The following is a 25239-nucleotide window of genomic DNA, read 5'->3' on the forward strand; positions in this document are numbered from 1 at the left end:
TAGAATCAAATGCAATAAAGCACAGAGTGCCACAGACTGCAGAGAAAGAAGGGGTGGGGGGGGAGAGAGAGAGGGAACAAGCTTGTCTGGACAGCCATTGACAAAAGGAGGGAGTTTGAAGCGGGGGGGGGTTCCCCCTAAGGACTTTTACACTGACAGAAATTCTCTCACACACACACATAGAGAGAGAGAGAGAGAGGGAGTGAGAAAGAAACGAAAACAGACAAACACACACACCCTTGCCCCCAGCCAGTTTTCTCAGGCTCCAGGCCAGACAGGCGCGCTGGTTCCAGTATGCAGAAACGTCTGTCCTCCTGGGCTTTTTACGCGTGACAGTGTCTAGGGTTTACAGAGAATGGTGCGTCGGTCCTTGTCATGGATGGGCTATTGCAGCAGACGACCCCACCGGGTTCCACTCCTATCAGCTAAACACAAGAAGAAGTGGCTCTAGTGGACATGTGATCATCAACACTGGACAACTGAGGAATGGAAAAACATTGAATCCTGGTTCCTGTTGCGTCATGCCGATGGCAGAGTCAGGATTTGGCTTAGCAGCATGAGTCCATGGCCCTATCCTGCCTGGTGCCAACGGTACAGGCTGGTGGCGGTGATGTAATGGTGTGAGGAATGTTTTCCTGGCAGACGTTCGGTCCCTTGATCCCAATTGAGCAATGTTTGAACGCCACACCTTGCAGAATGCATGCCACGAAGAATTCAAGTTGTTCTGGAGGCAAAGGGGTGTCTGACCTCGTACTAGATGGGTGTACTTAATAAACTGGCCACTGAGTGTATATGCAGTGCCTTCGGAAAGTATTCAGACCCCTTGACTTTTTCCACATGTTGTTTACGTTACAGGCTTTCTTCCTCATCAGTCTACACACAATAGCTCATAATGACAAAGCAAAAACAGTTTTTTGACATTTTTGCACATTTATTCAAAATAAAAAACGGAAATGGTACATTTACTTAAGTATGCAGACCCTTTACTCAGTACTTGGTTGATGCACCTTTGGCAGCGATTACAGCCTCAAGTCTTCTTGAGTATGACGCTACAAGCTTGACACACCTGTATTTGGGGAGTTTCTCCAATTCTTCTCTGCAGATCCTCTCAATCTCTGTCAAGTTGGATGGGGAGTGTCGCTGCACAGCTATTTTCAGGTCTCTCCAGAGATGATCGATCGGGTTCAAGTCCGGGCTCTGGCTGGGCCACTCAAGGACATTCAGAGACTTGTCCCAAAGCCAATCCTGTGTTGTTTTGGCTGTGTGCTTAGGGTCGTTGTCCTGTCGGAAGGTTAAACTTCTCCCCAGTCTGAGGTCCTGAGCGATTTGGAGCAGGTTTTCATCACGGATCTCTCTGTACTATGCTCTGTTCATCTTTAACTCGATCCTGACTAGTCTCCCTATCCCTCCCTCTGAAAATCATCCCCACAGCATGATGCTGCCACCACCATGCTTCACCGTAGGGATGGTGCCAGACGTGACGCTTGGCATTCAGGCCAAAGATTTCAATCTTGGTTTCATCAGACCAGAGAATGTTGTTTCTTATGGTTGGTGGAGTGCTGCAGATGGTTGTACTTCTGGAAGGTTCTCCCATCTCCACAGAGGAACTCTAGAGCTCTGTCAGAGTGACCATCGGGTTCTTGGTCACCTCCCTGACCAAGGCCCTTCTCCCCCAATTGTTCAGTTTGGCTGGGTGGCCAGCTCTAGGAAGAGTCTTGGTGGTTCCAAATTTCTTCCATTTAAGAATGATGGAGGCCACTGTATTCTTGTGGACCTAGTGCCAACTGTAAAGTTTGGTGGAGGAGAAATAATGATCTAGGGCTGTTTTTCATGGTTCGGGCTAGGCCACTTAGTACCAGTGAAGGGAAATCTTAACGCTACAGCATACAATAACATTCTAGACGATTATGTGCTTCCAACTTCGTGGCAACAGATTGGGGAAGGCTCTTTCCTGTTTCAGCATGACAATGCCCCTGTGCACAAAGCGAGGTCCATACAGAAATGGTTTGTCGAGATCGGTGTGGAAGAACTTGACTGGCCTGCACAGAGCCTTGACCTCAATCCCATCGAATACCTTTGGGATGAATTGGAGCGCCGACTGCGAGCCAGTCCTAATCGCCCAATGTCAGTGCCCGACCTCACTAATATTTGTGGTTGAATGGAAGCAAGTCCCCGCAGAAATGTTTCAACATCTATTGGAAAGCCTTCCCAGATAAGTGGAGGCTGTTATAGCAGCATAATGGGGACCAGCTGACATCGCTCCTTCTGATATTTCTTAAATTCTTTCTTTTTACTTTTTGAATTATGTGTGTATTGTTTTGTACTACTGCACTTTTGGAGCTAGAAACACAAGCATTTCACTGCACCTGCGATAACATCTGCAAATCTGTATACGCAACTAATTAACAATGATTTGATTTGACATGATATGGTTGCATCGTTCTCCCCCTTGTCTCTGCCCCCCTCTCCCATCTCTTTTTCTCCCCCCTTCTCTCTACCCCCTCTCTCCCATCTCTCTTTCTCCCCAATTTCTCTCTGCCCCCTCTCTCTCTTTCTCCCCCCTCTGCCCCCTCTCTCCCCTCTCTCTCTTTTTCTCTCCCCCCTTCTCTCTGATCTCTCTCTTGCTCCCCAGCTTCTCTCTGCCCCCCTCTTTCCCATCTCTCTCCTTATTTTCCTCTCTGCCCCCCTCTTTCTGGCCCTCCTCTCCCATCTCTCTCTTTCTCCCCCCCTTCTCTCTGCCCCCCTCTCTCCCATCTCTCTCTTTCTCCCCTCCTTATCTCTGCCCCTCTTTCCCATCTCTCTTTCTCCTCCCCTTCTCTCTGGCCACCTCTCTCCCATCTCTCTTTATTTTCCTCTCTGCCCCCCCTCTCCCATCTCTCTCTTTATTTTCCTCTCTGCCCCCCTTCTTTCTGGCCCCTCTCTCCCATATCTCTCTTTTTCGCCCCCCTCCCTTGTCTCTGCCCCCCTCTCCCAACTCTCTCTTTCTCTCCCCCTTCTCTCTGCCCCCTCTCTCCCATCTCTCTCTTTCTTTCCCCCCTTCTCTCTATCTCTCTTCCCCTTCTCTCTGCCCCCTCTCTCTCTTTCTCTCCCCCTTCTCTCTCTATCTCTCTTCCCCTTCTCTCTGCCCCCCTCTCTCTCTTTCTCCCCCCTTCTCTCTGCCCCCTCTCTCTTTTTCTCTCCCCCCTTCTCTCTGCCCCCTCTCTCTCTTTCTCTCCCCCCTTCTCTCTGCCCCCTCTCTCTCTATCTCTCTTCCCCTTCTCTCTGCCCCCCCGTCTTTCTCTTCACATACAAAAAGTCGTAGTATTTCTGCCAGTGGTAGGTAGCTGCTGGGACAAAAACACATCAGTCCCCAGACAGACAGCCCAGAGCTCTGCTGTGTTTGGAGACAGAGCAGATGTACCATTACCTGCCTCCAGCACAACAGATAAGGGCCAAGATCCCCCTCTCCCTCTTTCGTTCTCTCTCCTTTTTTTCTTGTCCCTTTACCTCTCCCTCTCTTCTCTTCCCCTCTCCCTCTCCTTCCTTTTTTCGACTTCACTTCTGCTCTCTCTCTCTCTATCTTCCCTTCTGCTCTCCTCTCTCTCTCTCACTAAGGCCCTGCAACTCACCCACTTAAGGGAACAAAACAATACACCAGAGACCCACTCATTGTTGAGCAGGACAGAGACAGCCAGTGGGAGAAAGAACAGACAAAGGGTAGATAGAAAAAGAAGACAACACTCACACTACAGACAGGGGAAACAGTAGTAACAAATACAGGGAGTATGTAACCTTTTTGCAATCAATCACACCATGACAGGTCTGAAAGCCTGCCAACTGATACCTGAAGACCTGTCCTGAGGTGGCCTCGATGCAGTACAAGTCTCTGTATAACTCAATTGCAAAGCTTGCCTGAAGTGTCAGATGGGTGGCTTTGCACTTATTTGACAATTCTATTGGTTCCATTGTACCAGGCAAGCTCAATCAAGTCCAGATGAAGTATTTGGGTACAGTGTTGCAAGTCGGTTTCATGTCGACTTCCTAGGCTGTTTACACAGGCTGACCAATTCTGATCTTTTTTTCCACTAACTGGTCTTTTGACCAATCACATCAGATCTTTTCACATCAGATCTTTACCAGAGCTAATTTGATTGGTTAAAAGGCCAAATAGTGAGAAAAAAAAACATCACAACATGGCTTCCTGTGTAAGCGCAGACCTAGAGAGGCAGCTGTATATATCGCTTTTAGTGGGGCGTATTAAAACCTGTTTATGATTCTATTGTTATGTCTGTAGCAATGGACTAGACTCAATCATGCTGTCTCTAGATCTGTGTTGGTGGCCTCACCCCGGACCCTCACTGTTAGCCTGCACACAAACACACACACACACACACACACACACACACACACACACACACACACACACACACACACACACACACACGGACACACACACACATACACACACACACACACACACACACACACACACACATACACACACACACACACACACACACACACACACATACACACACACACACACACACACACACGCACGCACGCACGCACACACACACACGCACATATCTAGCTTACACTTTTGTGCGTTTTATTTTTTTATCTGACCTACTATTGATTCTGTGCTTTTTGTAAAATATCTATACTGGACTTTCTTGATATTGAACACTGCATTGTTGACGTTGAGCTTGTAAGTAAGCATTTCACTACTCTTCCTGGGCTCCACACAAGTTGTATCCTGTGCACGTGACTAATAAACGTTGATTTGATTTGACCCACACACCACACGCCACACCACTTAGCCAAACAAGCTCACACACATTACATAACAGTCGCACGCACATGTAAACACACACTCGACCCACCGTCTTTCTCAGAATGGCTCTGCGTACTTCTGATTTACTGCAGAGTAAACGGCTTTAGTTGCTCATGTCACTCCAACACCTAAACAACTGACAGGAGACTCATAAATAAAGCTTAGCCAGAGTCCGCTGCGTGGGTAATCTACACCTGCACTATCTCTTAAACTAACATGTTACATGTCTCCACTCTATGTTTCATCACTCAGGAGAGAGTCACTTGGAGGAGGGAAGATGAAGGAGCCAGATGGGGGAGAGGGGATGGGGGTTGGAGCGGGGACTTCAAAGTTCCAAGGCCCAGAGAGAGGGCTGAGGGTCTTGGGAGTGGTTTTGGGGCCCGCGGGGGAGTTGGCTCGTCACAGGCGGGGCCCACAGAGGGGCGGGGCAGGCCTGGGATGTTCTCTTCAAGACTGTGGGAGCCAGTGGTGTGGTCCTGGCCTGGGGCTGGGAGCGTCCCTAGCCTCTGGCCACAGTCATGTAGAGACACAGACACAAACCTGGCCACAGAACCAGGCAGCAGTAAACCAAGCAGCTGGAAAATATCAAGGGAGGAACACAGCCTCAAGCGCTTCTCCCCCACTTCTCCCTCCATCATAAATCGCCGTTCTTTGTCTCTTATCTCTTTCACTGGGTGAAAACTTATCCCCTTCCATTAAGAATGATGGATCTCAGACTCTCAGTGCTGTAAGAGCCTCTGGGGTTACTGGTTGTTCAGTTAGATATCCTTTCTACAGAAAGCAGGAGGTAAATAGCCTCCCAAAAAGATTGCCTCTAAAATCTATTTCTGTCCAAGCACTGCCTTCACAGAGAGCAGGAGGGGAAATGGACTACACTTGACCTTTTTTGATTTTATTTAACCTTTATTTAACTAGGCAAATCAGTTACGAACTAATTCTTATTTACAATGACGGCCTACCGGGGAACAGTGGGTTAACTGCCTTGCTCACCGGCAGAATGCAGATTTATTTTGTTTGTTTTCTCTGGCTCAGATCACGTTCAAGCCAAAATTGAAAAAAAATGAATCATTGCAATGATTTGGCTTGGACTATTTGTGAAATTTGCATAGCTTGTTGCTGCATATAAAAACGAATTTACATAACCTTGGCTTTGTGTTTCCAACTGTAAGTAAATATGGCGCGGAATGCAGGAGACATAGCTCAATCTTACTCGATTTGACAGCATCTTGCTCCCTCTGGTGGGCATTTATAGAATATTTCGAAAAATGATTTATTAGCTCTCTAACAAGTCTATCCAGCAGCCTACAGTTGCACAGCATGGAAAAATGCATTTTGAATACACAGCTGTTAACACAAACACATCACTCAACATTATGTCTGACAATTCGTTTATTGAATACTCGTTTTAAATGCTAAGAAGAGTGAAGTACTGCAGCTAACTGGCTGTGATCTGTTTGAAAGGAATGGGAGAACAACGTCTGGTAGAAGATGAAAGAGTTCCTTTGCACATGTTACAACAGCTACCTGAGTAGACTACAACACATGAATCTAGCCCAAACATTGGTGCGCCAACCTCCAAAACAGTCCACTGAGGGGTGATGTCCTCTAGTGGTGATATCATGATATGACAATGTCCAGAGGCCTCGTTCAGCAGCATTGCAGGGTGAGCCAATCCTTTCAGTTATTTGAAAAGTGATACATCCGCATTGTGTTAATACCCACTTCAACCTGAACCAGCTTGAATAAGTTATAAATGTGTGTGTGTGTTAATGGCGGTTATAGACCATTTCCACTGGGGGGGCCAAGCTGGGGCCAGTTGTACTGTTCGAGGGGCCAGTTACATTAATAACGGATGTAAAAAAAAAAAGAAATATAGCAAAAATGTGTTATGTAAAAATTATTTTATACTCCACATTTAGGGGGGGCCACAAGGGGGTCCAACCCCCCCCCCAGAACCGCTAGTGGTGTGTGTGTGTGTGTGTGTGTGTGTGTGTGTGTGTGTGTGTGTGTGCGCGCGCACAGGTATGAGTGCATGCACGTTTATGTACGTAGTCTACGGTACGTATGTGTTCAGACCATACATGCAAGGTTTCAGTCAGTGTTGGGGATGCATATCTGAAAATATTTACTGCTCAAAAAAATAAAGGGAACACTTAAACAACACATCCTAGATCTGAATGAAAGAAATAATCTTATTAAATACTTTTTTCTTTACATAGTTGAATGTGCTGACAACAAAATCACACAAAAATAATCTATGGAAATACAATGTATCAACCCATGGAGGTCTGGATTTGGAGTCACACTCAAAATTAAAGTGGAAAACCACACTACAGGCTGATCCAACTTTGATGCAATGTCCTTAAAACAAGTCAAAATGAGGCTCAGTAGTGTGTGTGGCCTCCACGTGCCTGTATGACCTCCCTACAACGCCTGGGCATGCTCCTGATGAGGTGGCGGATGGTCTCCTGAGGGGTCTCCTCAAAGACCTGGATTAAAGCATCCGCCAACTCCTGGACAGTCTGTGGTGCAACGTGGCGTTGGTGGATGGAGCGAGACATGATGTCCCAGATGTGCTCAATTGGATTCAGGTCTGGGGAACGGGCGGGCCAGTCCATAGCATCAATGCCTTCCTCTTGCAGGAACTGCTGACACACTCCAGCCACATGAGGTCTAGCATTGTCTAGCAAGGAATACCTGGGATAGGATAAAGTAATCCTTCTAACCCCCCCCCCTAAAAGATTTAGATGCACTATTGTAAAGTGGTTGTTCCACTGGATATCATAAGGTGAATGCACCAATTTGTAAGTCGCTCTGGATAAGAGCGTCTGCTAAATGACTTAAATGTAAATGTAAATGTCTTGCATTAGGAGGAACCCAGGGCCAACCGCACCAGCATATGGTCTCACAAGGGGTCTGAGGATCTCATCTCGGTACCTAATGGCAGTTAGGCTACCTCTGGCGAGCACATGGAGGGCTGTGCGGCCCCCCAAAGAAATGCCACCCCACACCATGACTGACCCACCGCCAAACAGGTCATGCTGGAGGATGTTGCAGGCAGCAGAACGTTCTCCACGGCGTCTCCAGACTCTGTCACGTCTGTCACGTGCTCAGTGTGAACCAGCTTTCATCTGTGAAGAGCACAGGGCGCCAGTGGCGAATTTGCCAATCTTGGTGTTCTCTGGCAAATGCCAAACGTCCTGCACGGTGTTGGGCTGTAAGCACAACCCCCACCTGTGGACGCCGGGCCCTCATACCACCCTCATGGAGTCTGTTTCTGACCATTTGAGCAGACACATGCACATTTGTGGCCTGCTGGAGGTCATTTTGCAGGGCTCTGGCAGTGCTTCTCCTGCTCCTCCTTGCACAAAGGCAAAGGTAGCGGTCCTGCTGCTGGGTTGTTGCCTTCCTACGGCCTCCTCCACGTCTCCTGATGTACTGGCCTGTCTCCGGGTAGCGCCTCCATGCTCTGGACACTACGCTGACAGACACAGCAATCCTTCTTGCCACAGCTCGCATTGATGTGCCATCCTGGATGAGCTGCACTACCTGAGCCACTTGTGTGGGTTGTAGACTCCGTCTCATGCTACCACTAGAGTGAAAGTGCCGCCAGCATTCAAAAGTGACCAAAACATCAGCCAGGAAGCATAGGAACTGAGAAGTGGTCTGTGGTCCCCACCTGCAGAACCACTCCTTTATTGGGGGTGTCTTGCTAATTGCCTATAATTTCCACCTGTTGTCTATTCCATTTGCACAACAGCATGTGAAATTTATTGTCAATCAGTGTTGCTTCCTAAGTGGACAGTTTGATTTCACAGAAGTGTGATTGACTTGGAGTTACATTGTGTTGTTTAAGTGTTCCCTTTATTTTTTTGAGCAGTGTAGTTTACCAAACTACCAATTAGTTCAAACCGGAAGAAATAAAGCTACACTAAAGCTACCAGTAAAACCTTCTAGATATAAAGTCCCCTGTTTTGGGGACCTACATGGATGTGTTGAGCGGTAGCCCTGATTCTCACGGACACATGACAATGTCTCTTCTGCATGTGTGACGCAGATGTCAAATCAAATCAAATGGTATTAATCACATGCGCCGAATACAACAGGTGTTACAGTGAAATGCTTACTTACGAGCCCCTAACCAACAATGCAGTTGGAAAAAATATATAAATAAGAATAAGACATTAAAGTAACAAGTAATTAAAGAGCAGCAGTAAAATAACAATAGCGAGACTATATACAAGATGGTGCTGGGTAATATGTACATGTAGGTAGAGTTATTAAAGTGACTATGCATAGATGATAACAACAGAGAGTATCAGCGGTTTTAAAAGATGGGAGGGGGGGGCAATGCAAATAGTCTGGGAAGCCATTTAATTAGATGTTCAGGAGTCTTATGTTTGGGGGTAGAAGCTGTTTAGAAGCCTTTGTGCCTCTGACACCACTTGAAGCTGGTACGTCCCTCCTACCATTTATTTTGCTCTTCTGCCTGTCCATCAACTCCTGGCTGAACCCTATATCACAGCCACTAACAATTCATATGTCTAGAATACTACAACTCAGCGATTTATAAAACATTTTTTACCAAAAGGTGAGATTTTAACCTTTCTTGGAGTATGCAGCATTACTAGTTGTTGTTTATGGGCCTCACAATAAATAATTACTTTTGGGAATTACATAGATTACATTTACGATTACATTTAGTTACATTTAAGAGGTTAGAGGCAATCTATAGTTGCTACCTCCACTTATAAATTAATTATATATGCCCATTGATTCTTGAAGAATATAACTTATAAATGCCTCATGAGCTTAGTTCAACTGTTGTACCCCATCAGAACTTAGTTCAACTGTTGTACCCCATCAGAACTTAGTTCAACTGTTGTACCCCATCAGAACTTAGTTCAACTGTTGTACCCCATCAGAACTTAGTTCAACTGTTGTACCCCATCAGAACTTAGTTCAACTGTTGTAAGTCGCTCTGGATAAGAGCGTCTGCTAAATGACGTAAATGTAAATGTTGTACCCCATCAGAACTTAGTTCAACTGTTGTACCCCATCAGAACCCAAAATATCAACTTGTTTTACGCCAATGTTTATAAACAAAGTAAATGTAAACCAATACCATACAGCCTCAAAACATGGCTAAAAATATACTTTTGGTATCATGGATGGTAGGTCCTTCAATCCATAGTCCTGTTTATGATTTTGAGATTGGTTACATTTATCCAGCCCGTTTCCTCAGCTTTTTACTGAAAAAAGGGGTGGGGAGTCCTCTTTGTTATTGTTTCAACTACTTATTGTCCCTTTAAGAAAATTGTAGTTTACGTAACGTTACATTGAAAGTAGTTTGCTACATCCAAACTACTTAGTGAAAAATGATATGTATATCTGAACCGGCGGACTACAAATCGCAAGAACAGATCACTTTGGGGTCACATTTTAAGAGAGTGTGTAAATTAGCCTATAAAACACCATGATATTTCAGTGAGAATTAGGCAGGTCTGATGCTAAAAAAGAAAGGAAATGATTGCCTACAAAAAAAGTAGGGTGTAGATCCATCAGTTGGCTACATGGCGATAACAACAACAGAAACTACTGAAAACACTACCTAGATTTCAATTGATTTCAACTACCACTGGAAAATGTAGTTCAATTACTAGTTGAACTACATGTAGTTTACTACACACCAACACTGGTTACAGTGCACTTGTGCTGTGGGCACACCTATAGCCCCAATGCGCCCGTGCTGTGCTCCACCCACTGGACAGTAAAGGCATATAAAGCCTAGTAAATTGCAGGAGGGTAATAAAACAGCCATAAAACACCAAACATAGTACATTAATCAATCAGCAAAGAGCGCTGGGTGTACTGTGTTGAGCTGGAGGAGCTGGTTGAGCTGCTGGGAGGGAAATCATTTCTAGAGTTTATCAGCTCAGTAGTTGCGAATCCCACACTAAGGGCCAGGGGGCAGTGTGGGACCAAGAGGGTAGAGCTGTTCCCCTCCCACCCCTCCTGAACCTCAGCAGGCATGATGTGATCAGCCCCACCGCCACTGTTATATGTTTAACGCTATGAAACAAATGGGTTGGTACATTCATTTTCAGTGTACACTCTAATTTCACAGTTTACAGTTAAAACAAGCAAATAAAGTGATTGAGTGGTAAAGTTGTAGGCCTACTCTCAGTGGTGGGAATAGGGATGCCCAGCTTTCAAAACGTTGGCTTTTTCTGCTCATTGCTAACCGGGGCATTTTAAGAACTCATAGCATGTTGATTAAGGGGGTTGGGTTAAATGCGGAAGACACATTTCAGTTGAATGCATTCAGTTGTACAACTGACTAAGTATCCCCCTTTGCTTTCATAGCCCTTGCATTCCAGCCCCTCCTGTCCCTCTCCTCCTGCCTCCTTTCCTCCCTCTCCCACCTTTCGGCCTCCCTGTGGCGGCTGCAGAAAGAGATGCCTGCTCAGGAGCACCTGGATTTATGTAGGGGAACCAGACGCAGCAGGTGTTGTAAAGTCAAGGCCCAGTGGGTTGGCAGTCAGTAGAATGGAGCAGCTTCAGGAGGGCTGTAAGTGTACCCAGTGGTCTGACTTTATTACAGACAGAAATACACCTCAGCACCCCTCCCCCTCGGTCTTTCACGTCTCTCTCTCTCCCTCTGTCTCCTCCACTTCTCCCTCTCTCTCTCCCCCTCGTTCTCTCTCTCTCCTACTCTCTCTCCCCCTCTCTCAATCTCTCTCTCTCTCTCCTACTCTCTCTTTCTCCCCTCTCTCAAATCTCTCCCTCTTTCTCTCTCTGTCTCGCTACCTTTCTCTCTCTCTCTCCCAGCCAATAGGAAACAGATGAGATACTTAGTCCGAGGCGGCCCTCCTTTGCCCTTCCTGTTGTCAAGGCAACACATCTGACATACATTTTCACATAGTTTGGAGTAAAGTCTCCTTTTTTTAGAGCCGATCGTTTGAAAGTAACAACACACTCAGGAGAGGAGGTCTTTTCAAGTTGAAAATAACCCGTTTATTTATTACAATTGGGATTGGGATAACGTTCTTGAACCTAGATATACTGTTCAGTAGCTCTGAGACGTGAAAGAGGTGTATATTTCCCACCTTCTTACCTGGATCGATACTTAATCTCAGGGAAATAAAGACTAAACCATTCATGTTGTATCCCTGACCAGATAAAAGATGAAAACCCTAGTCTAGCGCCATCACGGAGGAAATATAGGCAGGATCATTATGAGATGACAATAACACATTATAAGAGGGTAATAGGCCTGCATGCTTATGACAAGCCTTACATTGCATTATAACTGCATTGTAATGCACCATACCGGCAAGCTTCAAGTGTTACAGATCAATCCAATTTCCCTTTCTACTCTAGTTTAAACTGATCCCTTCCAAAATCGCATGATATACTGTACCTTTCCGATACGGCGTCAGCCTTTTTACAACAACTCACTGAAACAAACCAGGTGGAGGCACGCCATCGTGGAGAGGTCAGTAGTGGAAACACATGAAACACGTGACGCTCTCTCTCCTCTCCTTGCTCTTATCATGTCTCGGAGTTGGTCAAGTGCTGCGTGGTAAAACGGACCATTAAACCTTGCCGTATCAATATTGTAACATGTATGTCAGGCTGAGTCAGGAAACCAGGGCAGGGTGCCACGGTGGTTCAAAGGACTAGATACAGAGGGTAGTGAGAGAGAAGGGGAGAGCAGGAGGGTGAGTGGTGAGAGAAAGGAGAGAATTGAGAGATCGAGAAGGGGAGAGGGAGTGAGAGATTAAATGTTTTATTATATCCTAATTATTTGGTGTATTGTATTGCTTTGGCAACATTTGATCGTTCCTGTCATGCCAATAAAGAATATTTGAATTTGAGAGAGAGGAGGTAAAGTTGGTGAGGAAAGATGAGGGGAGGGTACTGGAGAGGGAGGTGTCTGGTGGTGGAGAGGCCATCTGTTCTGTCTGCTCCCCAAATTCACTCACATTTCCTGGATTCCTGCCACGCTAATCTGGGCTACTTTGGGAAGATTGGCTTTATTTCTGGCCAACAGAGAGGAGACGAGATGGACTTGATGTGAAATGTTAGTATGGTGGCCTGTGTGGTCCAGCGGTGAGAGCCACTGACTCTGGCATACATGTATGAGTCGGCATGGGTTCGAATCCATCCCACTGCCCTTTGACTCACCCTTCCCTGTTTTTTCGAACACATCTCTTCAATAAAGCAAAAAAAAATTACAAAAAAATACCTTCAACATTTTTTGGATGTATTATGGTCATGTGGCTCTTCTCAACCACTAGAAATGAAGGATCTGATGATGACACACTGTCTATGATCAAATACATTCTCAGCGTAATCAAAGATACTTCCTACTTCTATCCTCTTCTGATATAAAGGGCTTGGAACTGTTGTGAATGCATTACGCATGCGGGTCATGAATTCTTTTTTTAAATCAAAACTTATAGTCAGATAATAGTTAACCCCTTAACATTATAAATCAACATAAATGACATCAACATATTTTTACTACATTACATTAAAAAAATGCTTGTGCTGCCTTTTTGTCACTGGTGTTACCTATATTTTAGATGGCAATTCAGGCTTTTCAGAATGTAATTTCAGTCTTTAATTTGCACATATAATCAAAGACAGAAAAGGTTAATGATAATACTAAGAAATGATTTGGATGAGTAATAATTGACTTTAAACATGTAACATTCTATTGTCTGACATTTTTCCATTTATACTGTCGCTTTTCTTTTTTTGTAACTTCAGAAATAATTGAGGTTGAGTCGTCAAAATTGAACGATCATATCCTTAAAATGTTTGCTAATGAATGTAGCAACAGTTATATTCAATTCAATTGGGCAACTCTGATGCCAGAACACCAATATGCAATACAGTAATAACAGTGAGACAATGTGAAACCAGTGACAAACTTAAGATCATTTCAAACACATTTTATCAATTTATTAGTACTATTTGGAATTACAAATCATTTCATATTTCATGAGATGGGTTGATTTAATATGAACAATAAAAGGAGGGTTATCGGTCAAAGATTAAGACCGAAAGATGAAGCCTATTGACTAAAATGTGCCTTTCATAACACAACATTGTCATGCAAACATATTAAACGTGTCCACTAGAACATTAGAAACACCAACATTGAACATAAACTTAAACTGTTTTCCTAACCACACTGCTACCAACATTTTGTATGCAGTAAAACGTGTTCACGGAATTCTTCCTGTATTGTTCTTCACTTTTACTTCAGATATGTTTGTCTTTGCCATGTTATTGTGTCGCGTCGATCTCTTATCATCTCTGAGACAATCTCCGTTGCTTTCTAGCTACTGACGGCGTCTTCACCGGTAGCCAGTTCACGTCTGCCACTTTCACAAGGTCAAGTGCTCCTCCAAGTACTTCCAGGTACCGTGGCGAATTTGATCTGATCTTTTGTTCACTGGCAGCGGCTCTGGCATCAGACAAACAATCTGGTCATCCCCATACCAGTTGATATCATCTCTTGGGGCTCGGCCAGTAGAACTTGTTGACACCTGTGCTTGCACTTAACTTTGACATTATGTTCTTCAACCTCCAGCATAATGCCAGGGTTGTTCGTCGTAGTTCACGATACACCACTGTCCACTGTGGTGAGACTCGATGACATCCGGACAAAGTGGAGCTGAGGTATCCAGGTCGATGACATCTGGTTGATGTGGAGGTGAGAGGTCACGGCCATTAGCCGGCATTGTCGGGAGGGTGACTTCTTGGGAGTCCATAACATGGGCAATCCCAAACGCCTTCCGCTGCTTGGCAGAGACAACTTCTGTCTCTGTATTGTAGGATGCCAAGTGTGATACTTACAACCTGGTGCATTCGCATGGTTCCTTTTATGGTATCCAGAGATACCTCAGACATCTTCTGTGCCTTTCTTTCCACCTCTTCCTCGCTGACATAATGCAACTGTATTTGACTGCCAGAGTCCCTCAACTCCTGGTAGAAAGACATTACATCCATTATGTCTCTCCCGTGGTGGACCAAGAGGTCGGCTGACCTCTTTAATGAACCCCCCCGCTCCATCCGGAGAACCTTTTCCCTGACTGGCCTCAAAAAAGTCCCACGTAGTCCCCTGGAAGCCCTTCTTGTAAGGTTCTGTGCAAACCATGTAGAAGTTGCCCTTCTGTTTATATTGTGTGGCAGGGCCATCACTGAAGAAATGAAGGTGTTGCACGGCAGGGTACTGGTGTTTTATCATGTCCAGGATGGGGTCTAGGTAAGCCCTTATGGCTGCTGGATCATGCCTTCTGCTGGGTGAGATGGTGCAGAAAGAGATGGGGGGCTCCTCTGCCACATAGAGGACACCAGTGTGGAAATTCAAATTGTTAACATATGAAGAGAGGGTGCACACTCACCATGTGCTTTTCAAAATAGTCTCGTCTCCAATGAACCTTTGACCCAGGAAGAATTTGGCAAGGATGTTGCATTTTTTCAAAGTGGTGGTTTTTATACATTTTAACACTAGTGACATGAAACTGAGGGACAGCTATTACTCGTAAATTATTTGTAATATTTGATATTTTTGTTTTTTAAGTTGTCCACTAAATAACTATAATACTTTCCTTCGTATTATGACATTTAAAAATACATTTTTAAACTCTAAATATGTCACTAAACCATGACTCCTGACCCGAGGGACAAGCCAATTTCATGGTACTGACCGTGCTCTACAATGTTAGTTTCTCCCTCGTTAATTGTCATAATACTAAGGAAAGTATTATAGTTATTTTGGGGTCATTATCTCACATTTTTAAGTGTTTTTCTTGGTGAATAAGGCCGGGACAGGAAAGCCTCCATTTTCGTAGAATTACCCAGGCACACAATCTGGTGCATGCAAATATCCAGAGGAAGGATTGATCATCTACACCACACGTAAACTATGTAACACTAATCCCATGAGCATCAAAAGTCCACTGTGCTTTGTAAATCTGTTTCCTCTTGTGGAAAGGATTCTATTTTGAGTCAAAGGCACTTAAAACATTTTGCCAGATCCGACTCCGTGCTTAATCAATGAATATGAGAACCACATTTTGTGATGAAAGAAATATCACAGTTGGAAATCCAGAGGATTTCACAGGCTCTTAGAACCATAAGCCCCCATGAAAATAGTGTGTTTCCTTCTAATGGCCATTTCGGTTACCGTCTGACAATCTCCAGTTGAAATGTATGAAGTGTAGACAGAGCAGACCTGGGTTCAAATAGTATTTGAAATCTTTACACATTCAATTTAGCCTGCCTAGGGTACAAGATGAGCATTGTTTGCACTTTTGGAACTTCTCCACTTTTCCAGCTGAGTCAAGCACAGTTAAATTATTTGAAAGTAAAATCAAATCCTATTTGAACCCAGGTCTGGTGCATAGGTTAACATTAGACAGATGTGGCCATTTGTTTTTTCTCTCCATTGCCAAATGTGGCTTCTCAGTTCTACAGTCACAGCTGGGGTTTTTTTGTTCTTTTTTAACTTGATCCCCCATATTGAAACCTCAAGCGTATAATACCATTCATTGAGAGAGTGTAACGTTAGATACTTCATGGCGAAGCATTATGCTCGGATAGAGGGCGAGCAGAAACGGTTCTCTGCTTGGCTCTAGCATGCCTTGATCAGTGGTGGGCGGTGGACATGCAGCACCCAGTCAGGGGTTTGGGCAGGGCTAAGAGCCAGAGACCCAGAACGTGTCTAGGCTAAATGTGAGCGGATTAATGCTCCCCACACATTCGACCTCTTTAGGAAGTACAAGCCGACTTTTCAACGTAAAAGGGCGCCAATAAGTCTCTGTAGTAAAATGCAGGGTCACATGCTGTCTGAAACAGCCCAATAGTCAGGCAACCGTGATTCCTTTGGGCCGAGGGAGGATAGGGGGCATAAAGCTGAGGGGAGAGGCAGGGGGCCTGAGGCTGGATGATGGAGGATTGGCAGCCGTGATTATTTCGGGCCAAGGGAGGACAGGGGGCGCAAAGGGGCTAGGTGATGATGAAGAATAGGATAGGGCCAAGGAGCAGGTGGGTACTTTTGACTGTCCTTCCCCTTATCTTTTAAGCCTCCGAATATCTACACTGGCAGCTGTGTGCGTGTCCTCCCCAGTGAGGACATCATGGGATGCAGGTATCTTTTCAGTTTTCCACTGAGATCTAATGGTGACTGACTAGCATATCTGTATCTTCACTCTGGCTGAGGCTCTGTTCCAACCTCCATCCAAGCACACGACTTAGAATGAAGCTATGTATTGGCCATGTATTATAACTGCTGTTCTAGGGTAGATATTGGACAATGCAACCTCCAAAAGGATCCAGTTTAAATGGCTGATCTACATAGCCTGTTTGTGGTACTTCAAAGTCAATCCCTGCTGAGAATGCATTTTCCAACACAAGGGACGCTCGTTATATTCCTTAATTAGCCTCTGAATCACATTGTGCAGCTGCCTGGTAACTTAGGCTTGTCTAATAGGAATTTACACATGGCAAAGAGAGCTCCATCCCAGAAAAAAACTTCTTTGAACTGTTGTTAAAATGTTCAGGAAATGCATTGCGACAGTCCCCATCTCCATGTGTAATTTACCAACAGGGACAATAAAATGAATCAGGATTCATTTGGGTTTTAGAGCTCTCCTCTTAGCTGCTGCACTGTAAATAAGGAGGACCTGGTTCGTATTCATTGGGGCACAACGGAATATGAAAACTTCTTATTGGACAAGTTCAGGTAAATCTAGTTGTCTGTCTCCTCCCTGTTTTAGTCCATTTTCTTCCATTCGGAGCCTGATGAATATTACCCATGGTTCAGTCGCTGTACAGTGGTCAAGCAGAGTGCGCTGAAAAACTAATTGGTCAATCCATAGTATTTGTTACAGTCCAAAGAGTCACACTCTTTAATTTGATGGATCCCATACTTTTTCTTCTAACAATGTATCATCTGAAACTTGCAGGAATATAAACTTTTGTTGTATTGGAATATACTCAGCAAAATATTCTATTATACAATTACTAAAACATTGGAACCGTTGAGTGTGTGCCTGCATTGCATATCAATTCATTCCCCCCCCCACCAATCACGAACGGCATACTTAATGCTTTCAATCTTCTTTCTCTCCCTTTCTTTTGTGCAAATGAATTGATGACGTAATTACAGGACAAGCCAGATCACCATCCTTAACAGATGGCAGAGAAACAGAGCTGGATCGTTGCAATCTAGAAGGGGATCAATATTCAGAAGCCCATGGTAAAACTGAGTATGACACCGGCTGTATTAACATGGAAATATCATGCAATATCATGCATTATATCCAGTAACTAGGCTTTCATTCTTTGCCGGTTTCATTGGTGAGGAGAACTCAAATTACCCCTGTCCCACCACATGTAGGTTACTCAACAACAACATAACAAAGACATGCCCATAAGAATCGAGGGCTGCTATCAATTGAACCTTCCCCTCTCCCCTTTCCTCCTCATCTCTCCTTTACTGGATTCCCCCTCTTCTCTCAGGGCTAGTCAGTCGTTTCACACTCTGCCTCCAGCATGTAACTCTAGCTAGCCTGTTTAAATTATATCTGCTCATAGGGGCCAAGAATTAGCATTTACATTTTATTGGAAGCACTGAGATTTAGAGCGAGGGGTATATCAGCTCTGAGCAGACAGAATTAGTTAACAATGCATTACCTGCCTTTTATGGCAGCTATAACTCTCTGCCCTGGTCAGTAGAAGAGATGAAGGGGAGGAGGGAGGAAAAGAAGGATGGAGGAGGGAAGGGAGTCGGTGGAGTGGGTTAGTCCCAATCCCGCCAGGGGAGGGGTACAGAACGGGAGTGTCCTAAATGGAACACTACTCTCTATACAGTGCACTACGCTACACACTGAGAATGGAGAAGCTCTCTCTGTTGCCTTCTTACTGCACATTAACCATGATAGTGAGTCAAATTAGCGCATCACTCTGCAAGCACCTTCATACGGATCAGTGATACTGTACTGTGCTGTGATAAGCTGATGCCAGAGAATGGGTTCAAATACTATTCAAAATCTTTCAAATACTAAGTGCTTGCTCGAGTCTGCCTGGAGTGCCAGATGGGTGGGGTTTGCCATTTTGGAACTATTTATTTGGTCCATTAAGCCCGGAAAGATCAATCAAACACAGATAAGGTATTTGAAATGATTTCAAATAGTAATTGAACCCAGGTCTGGTTCTGCGCTGTGAGAGGCTGAAGCAGAAGCCGTCACTCACCCACAGAACAATAGCTGGAGGACAGCTATGCAGACCTGATCAGAACACCAGAAGGAACACATGACATGGCATTGGTCTCAGAGATTTTCCGACACACAGCCGCTATTGAAACACAGTATCATTATAACTCAACATTTAACAGCAAAATACAATAATAGATGGTGTATAAATTCAGTTGCCGTGTGTGTTGTTGTTGAACAGGCCATGTAATATTGATCAAGCCCACTGCAGCCATCCTTCCCAACTAACAACCCCAGCTGCACCGAAGCCCCCTCAACACTCATTTGTGATGATGTGCAGCAAGACAACCAACCGCTTCCTCAGGCAATGCCCTCTGGAACTCATTTAAGCTGAAAGTTACACAAACACACAATATACGGCACGGGCTGTGCTTGGGGAGGCTGGCGCCCACGCTTTTAATGACAGAAAGCAACCCACACACGCTTAATAGTACATGTGCTCAGCCAATTTGTCATGTCTGCTCACACTCCATGACATCACTGCAACAATACTCACCCGAAATCCATGTATTGTATTTTAACAGTACACAACAGATACACACAATACCGGGGTGTAATTTTAGTGCCTGATTTAGCTAGACAGCAAATTCTCATCTGTAGTCCCTGGCTGGTTTGATTCAACCCTCTCTGTAAGACTGCTGATATTTTTCCAGGGATGCCTCAGTCTTATTCACCACACACATCATGGACAGAGAAAGCTGCCCTGGTCCTGACTAAGGATGCGTTATGATTCTGTACCCTTCTCCAGAAGTGTGTACTTCCTTCACTCCCCCTCATGCATTGGATTGGCGCAAGCACGGTTGGAGGGAGTTTCCACTTTATTCCTTACACCAGTCAGTCCATTCCTTTTAAATCCATAAAGGCAGGTGTACACGTGCACACTTTGGGAGAATAGCCAATCGGAACATAGAGTACTACAGCTCTCCTCTCCCACTGCACCACTCCAAGTTCTTCAGCAGAGTGAGCAGACAACCCCCTTCTGTTCACTCCCTCTGCTGGACTTAATGGTCCCACAGGCTGGATCATTTACTGGTGACCTTCGCATTCCATTTGGAGTGGAAGAACTTTTTCTTTTCTTTTTTTGAAAATTCTACCCCCCCCCCCTAAATGTAGCTATGCAGAGAGAGAGAGAGAGAGAGATCCGATTGCACCAACGGGCATGGGCGGATTTGCCGTCTGGCAATTACTAGAACGATGATCTTTTATTAGGGTGGGAAGGTCCAAAAATGGACGCGGCCAGCGGCCCACGAACCTGTTCTTTTCTGACCTTTGCGCCATTTCTCTGTTGTCATAATGATTCTGTATTGAGCATTTGGCTGACCATCAAGCGCACCAAAGAGAGTGAGACCTGCTCTGACTCTCAGTAAAAATAGAAAAACGAAAGGATGGTGCAGGAAAAAGTTAAACCAAAAAAGGGCTTGAGGCTGACGCGGCTAAACGTGTGAAATTAACCAACTTATTTTCTAAAAGTTCTGGTTCTGCTGGTCCGAGTGCTGTGTCTGTGAGATCATGACAGATCACATGCTGTGGTGCAGTCGAGGTAGGAAGAAAACAGAACGACACACTCACTCAGAAATTAATCTGCATTCTCATAAACACAGGTTTTATATTGAATTTTAAAAAAACAGAAAGGGAGAGACTAACAGTTCCTTAATGTATCTATTGGCTACAGCCAAAACATTAAGGAACTGGCAGTCTCCCTCTCTCCTTCTACTGAATTATATGTAGCCTAATATTTAAACACTTATCTAAAGTGGACAGGGGGGGGACACTTGAAATATGTAGTTAGGCGTTCAGTGATGTTCTTCTTTGTCTAATATACAGTATGTGTTTAAAATAAAGTGTTACCCATCCGGGTAGTAAATGAATAAAGGTCCGTAATAATCCATTTGTAAAGACATTAATAAATGGTGTGTTCACCATTTATTAATAATTACTCGCACATTTAACCATTTGCTGATCATTAGTAGTCTTTTTGCAGTCCCCAATCTAAAGTGAGTGCTATTTATACTTTGAGTGACCAGTGCAATTTCTCACAAAAAGATGGACACGCCCTTGGTAGACATTCCTGCAGTACCTGGTAAAAGAACAAGCGCACAACGTTAAAGGAACTATATAGTGTGAATAACTAGCTTAGTAACATTTACAAAATGTGGGAGTAATTATTATTAAATGAACATTTTGTAAATGTGTGTGTCTCTCTCCCCACATCCATTACACGACTGCTGCAGCAGCAGAGATGCCTGTGCTGCTCGGCATCACTGGGACCAGAAGACCACACTGCCTGTGCTGGGCACAGCAACATCCTAGTACCTACACATGTAATAGTAACTAACACATAGGATGGCGGAGGACATATGACAGCCAGGCACTTATACTTGCAATAAGCAGTTAGGCTTTAAAGGCATGGTCATCTATTAGGCCTTTACTCAGTAATCATCTAAAAAGTGTTTATTCATTCACAACTTGGATGTTGCTTGGCCCAGCACAGAAAGACAGATGTACTGCCGGTTCCTTAATAATGTTGGCGCTATATGTAACAGCAATCAACATATAGTGGTGAATTGTATCTCCAGTGGTGCGTTTACATGTGGTCTCTTACACACGAGCTGGCTAAAAGGACTATATTTCACCGGTCACTGGTACAGTGATAAACGCTGTACTATAGTTACCTATGTAAACGTGTGAGGGTGTTTTCCTGACCACCATGTGATCAAAGCAGGAATACCTCTAGGGCTTGGTTGTAGCCTTTACTATATAAAGCCTCTTCATACAGGCAAGGTGGAAGAGAATATTCCATTGAATTAGCTCAATAGACAGAGTTGGACTAATGGAGGCAATATGCCATCTGTCACCTAGATGGTACTCTTGAATTAAACCATTTTTAAAAAAGTCTAAAATAGATAGTCTAGGCCATGTATAAATCAACTACTATTAGTATATCAATCATTGAATCTCTCGATAATATGTATTCTCTGTAATGTGGGGAAATGAGATTGAGTATTTTTTGCTCATAAACTAAAATCAGGTCCATTTCAGGATTTCCTTTCTGACATGGCCAGTGACATAGCAAACAGCTCCATCTGCTGGTTAAATATGACTAGCGCACAGCAATCTAGCAGAAACATCACCAGTCCGTTGAATGTTGAAAACAGTTTACTACAATACATATAAAACCCAAATTTCAGAGCATAAAAAAAATATGGTAAGATACACCAAACCGTGGAACATTTTGAAAAAAAAGAAAAATGGACTACAAATGAAAATCAAAAATGGACTACAAATGAAAATCTTTGAGAGTAAATAAAAATAAACATGAGAAACAGACAACCGTTACATTTGTCCTGAATTAGAGGTGTTTCTGACGAGAGAAGGATATCCAAGTAATCTTTCACTTGTTTCTATGACTACAGTGACAAGACAACTCAAGACTCAGTTGTGCCTTTTAAATTATTCTTTTTTGAGTGGGAAAACATCCCAAATTGAATACGAGTATATTTGACCACAATACATAGCACTCTGTCCATTATCAACTCAATGGTATAGGCTACAAATACACTGGAATACTTTGCCCCTATTCTGTGACTAAACAACCTTGCTCTTTGTTACCACACATTTGGATATGATATCATTGAACACAAACTCAATGCTCTCATTACTACATTCAACACAAGGGGTGGAAAGCCAAAATTAAAACAAATCTGCAATATGAAGCCAATGATGTGGATAACATCTTCCCAAAACATTTTCGGTATTTAGCATTAACAGGAAAGATAATAAAACTAGAAATTCAGGTCGGGACAAATGATCTTTCTACAAGCGGAACAAATACTCTATAGGTTGTGTGGATTTAACCACTTAATACTCAAAAATCATTGACGGGATCTTAAAACGTTGAAATAGATCGATAAGCATTCCCAAGAAGGAACACTGTCTGGAAGTGTCCCATTCTCTCACTCAGGGGACTGGGCAGAGCACGTCGGCCGAGCCATTTAGCCACAGGGTGGCATACCTTGATCAAATCAATCAGTATGCCCGTTTGGTGTCACTTTCTACTGCAGAGCATGTGGCATGCTGATTGTCAACTGACTTCTGATCTGGTCAGGTTCCAATTCAGCACTGCTGTGATAATGTCATTCACATTTGCAAATAAAGATGGCTTGAAACATTGGGCACAACTTTTGAAGTGGCCCGTCTGTGCATCTGTAATATTTGCTTAATTGTGCTTGTTGTGGTGATAAAATTGTCTGATATAAAAAAAAAAAAAAAAAAAACTGGTAAAACTGGTAATCGGAAGAATCCAATTCCAAGTTTGGAAAAAGCAGCTACTGACTAAATATGTTCATGATCTTCGTAATGGAATCGGAGCTACATGATTACTTGACCTACAGAACAGCTACATAATAGAAGCCAATGGACAAAAGAGTTCAAATGTTAAAATGTAGGTCATTCAAAACTTAGTCCAGCCACAGAACTAGTGAAGAATTGGAGAAATAAAACAAAAAGACATGGAGTACTTAGAGGGGACCATATTGACCTTAGAACATCAAAAAATGGACTAAAACTACTGAACAAAAAAAAATTAGCAGGGGAGATTTTCTACCAAGGTGATCTGATTACGATGAAACTAATTTTATCTACCGCATAACTACTGTTATGTTCGAGGTTTGATAAGACTTGGAAGGCTGTCATCTTCCCAGGGCAAACATGTCGAGGGCTCGTATTCAAAGTTTCCCCAGAGTGCCTGATCTAGGATCAGTTTTTTTTACCTTTTAGATAACAATGAATAAGAATATATGGACAGGTGGATCAGCACTCCTACTCTGAGACGCTTTGTGAATGCTCTATGAAAGTCCCACCTACTTCCTGGATCATGTCCCATACTGTTTTTGAATGGGATTCCGGAGTACATCAAATACATGAAAAAGGTCATTTAAAATACATGTAAAATGATATTAGTAGATAAATTTACTCCGAACTGATGGCTTTCACGAAGGTAGAAGTAAATTAATCCACTAAAACAAATATATGCTTAGGATGGCGGTGCACAATTGGCCCAAGGTCATCCGGGTTAGGGTTTGGCAAGGGTAGGCCGTCATTCTAAATAAGAATTTGTTCTTAACTGACTTGCCTAGTTAAATAAAAATAATTTAAACATTTTTTTTTTCACGTTTTCATGATTTACTCTTGAATCCCATTCAAAAACTGCAAGTACATGATTCAGGAAGTCAACGGGACTTTCATACAGGGCACTGGACCATGCTTTGATCGACGTAGCCATTTTAACGTTACCTCTAAGTTAAGAGGACTACCTTCAAGTCACCTTAAGATGGCTGCCAGTACCTAGACAGGGTACCACAGAATCAAGAATCGTACTTACACAAAAATACAGAAAGGGAATAAAGCAAGAGGAAAGAAAGACAACAAGCCATCCCCAGTAGCGAGCGCAGCCAGCCTGTTTCACCACCTCCAAAACCCGCAGTCTTCCCTCATCCTTCTCAGTTTGTGTGTAAAATGGCTAGTTTGGGCTCTTTGTTATTCAGGGGGATTAACCTGTACATTGGGGAACATGAAGTGGGCAGTGTCGTCCATCGTTGGTTGGTGTGGTTTTTGTTATGGTCATTAGCGGGGGGGGAAGGGGAGGGGGGGTCTTTCAGTCCCAAATCGCACACAAACCCTCCATTTGCCTTAACCCTTCACTGTTGTCAGAGCTGTAAAGTTAGAAGCAATGTGGTGGAAAATATACAACTACAATACTTACACCTATCCAAGCCATATATATAAAAAAAAAAGGCTATCATAAAAAAGTGTTAAGGCCAAGGGGAGGAATAGGGTGCGATTTGGTACTGGCTATATGAGAGCCTCCAGGTCGTCCCTGCAGTCGGGGGGGGGGGGGGGGGGGTCAGTGACCATTCCTCTGACGACACCTCCTGCTTACATGCTCACAGCGCCCTTCTCCTTCTTATCCCCGTCTTCATGCCAGGTGAGGCGCTCTTCGTAGAAAGCTATGACGATCTGCGGGCACTTGTGATTGGCCTCCTTGGCCAGCACCAGATCTGCCTCATCAGAGTCCTTCCTGTAGCGAAAGGAAATTAACAAGAAATAAACATGCTTTATTTACAGGCCTAT

General features: G+C 43.9%; 1 protein-coding gene across 1 annotated transcript in view; it reads right to left on the reverse strand.

Annotated features, from left to right (window-relative positions):
- Positions 1-22248: 22248 nt before the first annotated feature.
- cbx5 (chromobox homolog 5 (HP1 alpha homolog, Drosophila)) overlaps positions 22249-25239 on the reverse strand; it is an 8358-nt gene continuing 5367 nt past the window's right edge. The window contains exon 5 of the mRNA XM_029722601.1: positions 22249-25186. Coding sequence (XP_029578461.1) covers positions 25045-25186 — 142 coding nt within the window. The 3' untranslated portion in view covers positions 22249-25044. The remainder of the gene's footprint in view (positions 25187-25239) is intronic.

This window comes from Salmo trutta, chromosome 30, assembly GCF_901001165.1.
Source record: "Salmo trutta chromosome 30, fSalTru1.1, whole genome shotgun sequence".
In the NCBI taxonomy this organism is placed as follows: Eukaryota; Metazoa; Chordata; class Actinopteri; order Salmoniformes; family Salmonidae; genus Salmo; species Salmo trutta.